The sequence below is a fragment of the Rhipicephalus sanguineus genome, chromosome 3 (assembly GCF_013339695.2).
Source record: "Rhipicephalus sanguineus isolate Rsan-2018 chromosome 3, BIME_Rsan_1.4, whole genome shotgun sequence".
Taxonomy (NCBI): Eukaryota; Metazoa; Arthropoda; class Arachnida; order Ixodida; family Ixodidae; genus Rhipicephalus; species Rhipicephalus sanguineus.
In genome coordinates, this window is record NC_051178.1 from 16,016,701 (window position 1) to 16,026,455 (window position 9,755).

General features: G+C 45.4%; 1 protein-coding gene across 2 annotated transcripts in view; it reads right to left on the bottom strand.

Moving 5' to 3' along the window:
* Positions 1 to 7,904, bottom strand: part of LOC119386464 (tRNA (uracil-5-)-methyltransferase homolog B) — a 100,383-nt gene extending 92,479 nt beyond the window's left edge. For both annotated transcript variants that reach the window (XM_049413145.1, XM_049413144.1), the window contains exons 1-2: positions 7,747 to 7,904; positions 1,389 to 1,535 (exon numbers count right to left, since the gene is read on the bottom strand). In XM_049413145.1, the coding sequence (XP_049269102.1) occupies positions 1,389 to 1,535; positions 7,747 to 7,853 (254 nt within the window). In that variant the 5' untranslated portion in view covers positions 7,854 to 7,904. The remainder of the gene's footprint in view (positions 1 to 1,388; positions 1,536 to 7,746) is intronic.
* Positions 7,905 to 9,755: the final 1,851 nt, after the last annotated feature.

The window sequence follows — 9,755 nt, forward strand, 5'->3', positions numbered from 1 at the left end:
TAATACTTATCCTTTTCGTTTTAAGCCACAGATGGAGCCTTACACACGCAAACTCAGGTCCAAGCCCGACCCAAGCCCAAAGCTCGTGGGCCCTAGCCCGGCCCTGAGCTGACAATTCCTTACTCAGCCCAAGCCCAGCCCGCGAGTCCGGCCCGTGCAGTGCTCAAGTCTGGGCTCCGATACGTTGACTTGGACTCAGTGAAAAACTTCTTCGGCAATACTTCGGGCCATTCAAAGTGCTTCGATGCCTCGGTGCTCTAGACTACGAGGTTATCCCGGACGGCATTACGAACCCTCAGTGGCGCTTCGCACCACCTGAAGTCGTCCATGTCATGCATCTTAAACTGTTTTATATGTGTTAGCAAACCTGAGGACTCTACTTTTCGGCTTTTTTTATTATTCTGCTTTTTTTGTGTGTGCACATTTTTTTTCCATGTTCTGTCTTGAGCTTTGGGATGATGCTTTTTTTTTGGGGGGGGGGGAGGGCAGTACCACGCAGGCTTCTTTTTCTATTTTCATGCAACTGATCCGTTGCATGTGCAACCATTGCCTCGTGCACACTGCACCGCAATGTTGAACATTTCCAATTATTGTTGATTGTTCTGATAAGCTTGAGCCCGCAACACGAACACTGAAATCTTCCATGCCACATGTGTAAATGCCGACGTGCCTTACCACTGATCAGATTATTCGATGTCCGACAACTGTGCACGCAGATATCATTGCACTTTGAGTGTCATTCTTTTTCTGGGCACCAGTCCACCCAATTAAGAGTTTGATTTTTACCAGCTGCGGCTGCTTTCTTCACTGTCACAACCATGTGACATTGTTATACACTGGTAGCTGCATTGCCGGTGATAGGAGCCATTAAATCCAAGACTCTGGTGCAATTAATGTCGATTTTATCATGATGGCGCAGTAAATCCCATTTGGTGCAGGAGCGGAATCGCTGAGCTCCCGTGACCCGTCCAGACCGCATATCTCGTTGCATGGCTTACAAGTCATGCAGCCACACTACGACATTATCCACCTCCGTGTCCTTCCATGTGCATTGTCCAAATGGAATGACCAACACTGCAGCCATCACCGACATTATTTCTTCAAGGTCTTTGCCTGTCACACAATCAACATATGCGGTTACCATTTATGTACATCCACCCCTCATGTGACAGCCCCTAGAGGGGTCCATTTGAGTGCAGTACAAGCTAAAGAATATTTTGAGCTTACTCAAACATTCAGACGACACAGCACGCCATTACACGCAGCATACAAATTTGCCAATGACCAAATCATTACTAAATGTATGATGTAGTTCACTTCAAAGCAACACATCGTTTCCATTGCCCTTTATGAAACAAATATTACAGATGTCATTCCAACACACTCACTTGTCAAATTTGTTGTCTCCGTCAACGTGGAATTTCTCACGCAGCCTTTTCAGGCGAGCCTCGTCATTTTCTTTCATTTTCTCCTGCTTCGGCTCAGTGGGTGGTGGTTCACCCGGGGCATTGCCCTTGTCAAACAGAGGAACCACTCTGCAAGTAGAAGGCCTCATATCACAACCTTCAAGAGAAACATTTTTACACACACTATGATGCAAGTATGAGCTGATCGATTTATTGACTGCCCCAGGAGGAAAGAAACAAAAGTAAGGCAGCTTTGCGCTAGTGGTGCTAAGCCTGAAGGCCTTCTTCATTTCTCTTCTCTCGTATCTCCGAGTTTTCTGTCTGTCTTTATTTCAATTTCTTTCTCTCTCTTTGTTCCCTTCCATTCTCTCTTTCCGTCTTTCTTCCCTTTCTTTCTCTTTTCCTCCTTTCCCTCTTTGATTCTCTCTCTTTCTTTTTATTTCTATGCTATGCTTTCCTGCCTTCCCTCCTCCTTTCCCATCCCCTTGCTATACTATACTATACTATACAAGGCTATGCTATGCCCTGCTAGCGTGCCTGGATAGCCGAGCGGTTAAAATGCTTGCCTTCGGATTGTGGGTATGTGGGCTCAAATCCCACCTTGCCGAGAAATCTTACAGCAAAGCTGTATACCTCTACCCCGGAACAGTTTTGATTCTGTGGACTAAAAACAAAACACCAGGCCCCTGAACCATCCACAGAAACTTCACTCGCATGCTCCTCTGCTAGCAGATGCATGCGTTCCTTGAGTTTTCACCTCGGACGCCGAGGAAGGGCATTTGGAGAGGTGGATAGACGAGCCAACGAATACGTTCGCTGTAGACGCGTGGACAACTGCAACGCCACAACTCGATTTCGACCTCTGGGTGGTTTAGGGGCCCTTTAACAATTGAAGGCAAATGGCACATCTTTCTTCGCAATCAGGCCTACAGCATCGAGCTCAGTTTTCATTTCAATGAAGAAAAAGACAAAACAAGCATCAACTGCATGCTGGATGATAAGGCACCCGTGAAAAATGAAAAAACCCTCCCATGCATTCCCGGTAAAGATTAGGTTGCAGCTGCTTTGCACTTCACACGAGGGCTTCGAATGACGTAAAATGGCCCTTCCTTCTTCTCGCGCGTGTTTTCCGCTTTCACATACTATAGGGAGACCCATCTAGCAACTCATTCAGTTAATTCTAAGACTACCATAGGTAGACCACAGAAATGAAAGACCCAGAAGAACAGCATGAATGCAATGCTCGGCAAAAGGAACAAATTCGTCTTGCTGAAAATTGCTGCAGAACCAATCACGGTCTACCACAGCGACCACAAAGCGATTATCACTACCATCACTCTAAGGTAATGATAAAACATATCCCCCCATCAGCATGTGTGGTATTTGGTACAGCTTCACTGGACATTCATGTCTGTAGGGCGGGATGGCGGCCATTATTCTTTTGCCAAGAGTTCCTGTCTTCTGTTTTCTTTCTATCTTTTTCCCTGTTTCTTTCTCTCTCTCTGTACTCGTGCTCTTGCCCATGAGAGTTATTGCATCCTATGTCGAAAACAAATGGGCACACGTGTTCTGGGAGCAAAGAAGGCCAATCATGATGACTCTGCACGGCCTGAAGAAAAGCTTAACCGTTAAAATACCAAGACCTTCTAATATTTTAGCAACTCACGCAATATTTAATGTTGGTAGAACTATCGTGTTATAATTTCAGACTTTAAGTGGTAGGGCTCTCATTTGCAGGAGACAGTGGGAAACCCTATTTTACAAGTGGCTCCTTCTGCCAGCCATCATTGCTACAGTAGCACGCAACATGGCACACACAGGCACGACTTGCTGTAACAAAACTCAACACTCACTGAGAACCACATAAAATAAAGCTGGTACAATAATTATTCCACTTTACAGACTAATGAAGTACTAGTACTTAAAAAATGTAGCCTAACACAACCAAATTGCATCAATGCTATTTGCAACTCATTGCGGTAGAAGATTCCTCAACAGACTTGAGTGTTTTTTTTCCTGCCACATATCTTAACACATTGTGTGGGTAACCTGCTGATTCTAAATCTTTGCATGCCTTGTGAAACTGAACGAAGTAAAGTGATTTGAGGCAGCACACTCTCAAAACACATCCCTGCGAGGTTTTTTTCACCAGCTTTGGATAAGCTAAATTAAACACCAAAAGAGCCCTATTGCAGAGTGTGGTGATGGGCAAGTTGGTGCATAGCTTAACAAAATACTTGCGGCGCAACTGAGACAAGCAAGAAAAAACACAAGATAAGACAGGATAGGGCCTATCCTGTCTTCTCGTGTTTTTTCTTGCTAGTCTCAGTGTCGCCACAAGTATTTTAAGGGCCTTATTGCCATGTGGAGAACATGACCAACATACATGTGGCATCATAAACTGTCTATAGAGTTACAAATATAGGGTGCAGGCATTCAGAAAACCACAGGACTTTTGTCATGATGTCCAGGCGCTGAATAATCATCCACACAGTGAAATGCTTAGTGAATTTTTTAGGTGCTCCCACGGGATTGAATCATTCTGTTGCATTGTGCTTAACATAGGATAGCTTAAGAATGGTGCTATGTATGACCTTATACGGAAATTGTTTTGTGAAATGTAGGTGACACCACATATGGATACAAAGGTTGGTTTCAAATAAGTGCTGAGCGGTTCTAGGAACCACCTGGCTGTCATTTTGGTTGCATTTCGAAAAGCTAAAATACCATGGAGGTCAATACAGTTTCAATGCAAAGTAGCAAATCATCCTGATGCAGTGAATATTAAGTCTTCAATGTCAACCGAGCAGGCAAGCTACCTTTTGTCCAAGCTAATTTTAAAAAGTTGAGTTCTGTCGAGTTGTTAACTACTAAACGAGATATATATATTTTTTTCTTTTACTAAGTCTTGCAAGTTGTTTGCGCTGTGAAACATTGAATATGACTTCTGCTGTCTCGACAGAAACGGCTCGAACGTTGTGGACCCACCAAAAAAACAAAACTTTGGTACGCACAACTATTATACAGTGAAAAGTCATTTCTGCAAAAACCCCCAGTTTTCTAGCATGGATGAGAGTGCTAATTTGGGCTGGTTAGTTGAACATTGCACACATACTGGATGAACAACCAGCGCAGAGGACAATAACGCAGCCAAACTTTGCCACACGCATTGTCTGTCAAATCTATTTGTAACAAACCCGGGTGCAATGAATTACGCTTTATATTGAACATGTGGAGCTGTCATAGCATTATTAATGTGAAATGTAATTTTTATAACAAACTGTACAATGGATATATTAAACGCGCCGGAGCAGCGTGCCAAAGGCACCGAAGCCACGAGTGCAGCTTAAGATGATGGGCGTCCTGGACTGAGGGCAGCCAGCACTGCTAGATGGTACTTGCGGACCAAGCATCACAAACCCCTTTCTGTTAATAAATGTTTTTCCTCCTCCTCCTCTGCCGCTCTTCCAGAGGAACTTGCCCACATTCCCGACGCTGTGACCCAAGGACTTGGCTTTGAAAATTTTGTAGGGTTGATGACGAAATAGCAGTGAGGGCAAGCCTGCTGGTTGTGGAAAACGTGGCTGATGTGGTGTCGTCCGGTGACTTAAGAGACAAAATGAGCCGCTGCCACGGGAAGGCGATTGCCTGCGCCCAACATTTGGCGAAGCAATCTCCGCAACAGATGTGCTGCAACGCTTCTGTGCCAAGGAGATTTGAGTTGGTTGAGATTATTTCCAGAGTTGAAAATGCAATCCATGAAGATGTAAGGTGCAGACTGCAAGCCAAGATAAGCACTTACTGCAAGGAAACGCACACAGGCTTTTATTCTTTGCAACAACCCGGGCATACTGCAGGACACTGTAGATGTCATGAGCAAGGTAAAGTGCAGTTATCATACGTTACTGGAAGCAGGGATAGCCCTTAATATGAGAAGAACTAGAGTAAAATTGACCAATAAAAAACAGGCCAACTTTGATGTAGTCAGAATAAATCAGAAGAATTTAGGATTGCGCTTCAAAACAAATGCAATGCTGCAGAACAAGAACAATATACAAAGGAAATGAATGAAACGGTCCAATCTCTGAAGCTGCAGTTTAAGGTGGAGCGCCAAAGTAAGGAGTTAACAAACCCTCCCAAACCATGAAAGACTTAATAAGGAAACAGCAACATATGAAAGTGACCAGCTCAAGATCAGAAACAGGCTAACAAAGCTGATCAAAAAGAAGAAAGTCAGTGACATAAGGAACTATAACATAAAATAAGTAGAGGCAGCATCAGTATCAAAACAGCTAAAATTTAGGAAGGACCAAAATGCACACTGTAAACAATAAACAGGGCAATGTTATCAAAAATTTCAATGACACAATAAAGGTGGCCGAGGAATGGTACTCTGAACTTCCCAGATAAGTCGAGCATCACCGAGTGATAGCAAAGGACAACAAGACACCACAGTTCTATACTGATCAGGTTAGAGAGGCCATACCCGATGCACGGCCTGCAGAAAAGCGGCCAGAGATGGCGAAAGAACAGCAGGTTTGATTGAAGATGGAGGAGATTTTATGTGGAAGACATATGCCACACTTTGCACTCAGTGCTTTAAAACATCAAAAGTCCCAGTGAGCTGAAAAAATGCCAGCACATTGGTACACACGAAAGGGGATGTAACAACTCGAAGAATTATGGGCCCATTGGGTTACTTTCGGTGATATACAAAATATTTACGAAGGTAACTTCAAACAGGATAAAAGAGACACTTAACTTTATCCAACTTAAAGAGAGCAAGCCGGTCTTAGGAAAGGATACTTTAGAATGAATACCATTCTTTTGATCAACCATATAAATGAGAAATCTGTGAAATACAACAAATCCTTTTATTTAGCTTTCACAGACTACGAAAAGGCCTTTGACTCAGTAGGGATACCAGCAGTCCTGAAAGCACTATTTCAGTAAGGAGTACCTGAAACACACATAAATACCCAAGCGGAATCTACAAGGGCTCTACAGCTACCTTGCTTCTTCAGAAAAATAGCAATAAAATAGCAATAAAAAAAGTGTTTTAGACAAGAAGATACGATTTGCAGATTACATAGTGCTCTCCAGCAACAATGGTGACAAATTGCAGAAAATGACTGAGGACTTCAACCGTGAAGGTATAAAAGTAGAGCCAAATAAAAATTAATATGCTCCAGACAAAGACAATGTGCAATGAGAAAGGGTTCAGGATTGGAAACCAACCACTGGAGTGTATACAAGAACAGGGGAGCCTAATCAAGAAAAGGAAATTCACCGAAGATTAAGGTTGCACTGGATCGCATATGGCAGGCACTCGCAGCTAATGACTGGCAATCAGCGCCTCTGCTTACATGCGAAAAGTATACAGCCACTGCATATAGTGAGTTCTAACATACGGGGCTGAAAATGGAGGACAAAAATGAAACTAGAGAACACGCTAAGGACAGCACGGCAGGCAATGGAACGGAAAATTGAAGGCGTAATGTTGAGAGATTGGAAGCTGGCCGTATGGATTGGGGAACATACATGGGTAGCTGATATTCTAGAACACCACGAGAAAGAAATGGGCCTGGGCCGGCCATGTAATGCGTGGGACAGACAACCGGTGGTCAGTTGGGGCAACGAAATGGCTGCCAAGGAATACACCTTATGAAGCCCAGACGACCGAAACACGGCAGCCTATCGCCTCCGCGACTAAAGAAAGAGCCCCGCTCATGCACTCCGCAAAGTTCTTCGAAGGAGGGGTCACCGGCCATCCGGCTAATGACGTCAGTCTGGAGTGCGCACCCATTGGTGCAGGCATTGTGTGCATCCGCCTTTGAGGAGGAAATGCCGCGGATTTCTAAAGGCTCGCACAAGACAGAGTGAACATCAGTAGAGGCCTTCGTCCTGCAATGCACCTGAATGTAGGCTGGAAATGATGATGTGTGGCAGGGGCGTAGCCAGAAATTTTTTTCGGGGGGGGTTCAACCATACTTTATGTATGTTCGTGCGTGCATTTGTATGTGTGCGTGCCTATATACGCAAGCAAAACTGAAAAATTTCGGGGGGGGGGGGGGTTTGAACCCCCCCAACCCCCCCCCCCCCCCCCTTGGCTACGCCCTTGATGTGTGGTGAGTGGCACTTCTATCTGAGCATGTTTGTGACTTCACAACTGGGGGCTGGAATTCGTTCAAAGCGAATCCGGCAAAGTCGAACTACTAGATGTTGATGTTCGTTGTAACAGGGTTTGACTGCAATGCGGTCAAAGGAGCACTGCTCGACGGCACTAAAGCACAAGAAGTAAAGCATTCAACAACATCCGTCTGAAATATCGTCTTCTCACCTCCGCGCCGCCGTACGAAGCGATCGCTGTAAGCGCGTTTTGCCAAAAGAAAGCTCTCCCCTGGTAACAACAACCAGTCTGGTTAATAAGGAATCCATGTCATACATAGGGGCATTCACACCGGCGACTGACTTGTCCTAGGGGCCGGAGGGGCTACTCACGGCCAACGTTTATAGAACCAGGTAAGTTGCAAAACTCCCCGCGTCAGCCAACCCGTCGCGCGGCGCCGGGACAGCTTCCGGTTTGGTGGCGCTGGCGGCGCAACAAGCTTCCGCTAGCAGACGAAAACGCGTGTGGCAAACGCCGGGGCAGCCGTTCAGAAAGGGCTCGGTTGTTTACTCGCCGACTGTATATTATCGCGATTTTTCGTTGCGCTGCCGCTGCAATGTAAAACTGAGTAATATTTAGCAGCGGTAAGGCAAAGTCAGTAAAGCTATGGCTTTCAAGACCGTCCAAGATATAACTGACGCTTGATAGCATAGCATACGAGTCTGTCCATTACCCTATAAGAAATTAACTATATGGCGCATTCTCGTAGCGTAATTATTTAGCTAAAGCGGATGCTTGGGCGTGTTGGTACTTATATCTTTTTCGTTTTTGACTGTGCAAGTATTGCGTGGTGTTAACGAATAAATCTTTGTGTAATCCCTTTTCTGGTGCTCCGTAGTTTTTCGCGCTATTTTTTTTTCGATAATTCTTCACTTTCACTTTTTTGAAGTGAGGAGTTCTCACTTTGTACCGCGGCTGTCGTTACTTGTAATTATTGAGTGGTGAAATCGCCGAGTGTGTACTGCACGCCACAATTTCAGTCCTGCTACAGAAAGAAAAAATTGTATTTATTTTTCGCACGTAATGCAGAGAAAAAATTTTTCAGATATTGCATGTATGGTGTGATGCACACAAACGGCACAACTTATTTACAGTCTCAGGCATTAAACCTTATTAAGACAGCTCTAATTAACTGTAAAAAATTATGTACAGCACAATTTTTAGAACCACTCAAATCAAGGCAAGTTCGGGAATATCTTTGGAACGCAATCTTCGACGAGGCTCCTTTCCGCTGGCGATTTCAACCTTAATTCTTATCGTTGACCGTGTGAGTGAAAGTCTTCAGGATGTCTTCCTCATGAATGTGCATATCACATACAAGTGATATGTCGGACAGTTTCTTGTCCATACGAGGAATGGCGCGATCCCACGTCGCTCGCTGGTCAAGGTCATGCGGGGCACAAATAGGTTACCAACCGTCTCGTATTTCGCGGGACTGTCCTGACTTTTTATACAGCGTTGCGAGCCGTCCCTGTCGGGACAGCTATATGTCCCGGATTTATTCCGTACCGTCCAGTTAGAACTTTTTATGTGATCCAACGCACGCCCGACAACGCGCGTCACGCTCCAGAACACAAAGTTCTCACGAATAGCACGCACGAAGCAATGTTGCGGTGGCTGCGAAGGGCTTCAGTTACTTTCTCTGAACTTCTGTGCGAAACGCGACAACTTTTACGGATACATTCTCCAGCAAGAGGAAGTGTCGCGAGCAGCACGTAGCCAGCTGAAGAGGCCGAACCATTGGACCCCCCCCCCCCCCCTCGACCCGTCCCGACTCCCTTCATTGAAGAGTTGGTAACCCTAGGCACAAAAGAAATGTCGGGGTGTCTCGGAACAGAACATGTCGCCATGGTGAAGACACGCAGCATATCCGAAGCACAACAGAAAACGCCAAGCTGTTCGCGCAGAAAGCAGCCTCCACGGATACTGACGCGACGCGCCGCAACGCCGGCCGGAGTGAGTGAATCCTCTTGCGACAGCAGCGCCACATCTGTCGCTGATGGCGGCGGCGCCGCGCAACATCGCTCAGTTTTGCAACTGACCTGGTTCTATAAACGTTGCTCACGGCGGCCCATCAATTTTCATACCACCTTAGAGAACGGAAACAGTGGGTAGCGGCGGCGTACTGAACTGCAATAAAGCGAGGCGAGATGGCGCTGCAAGTACTATCATCATCAGTA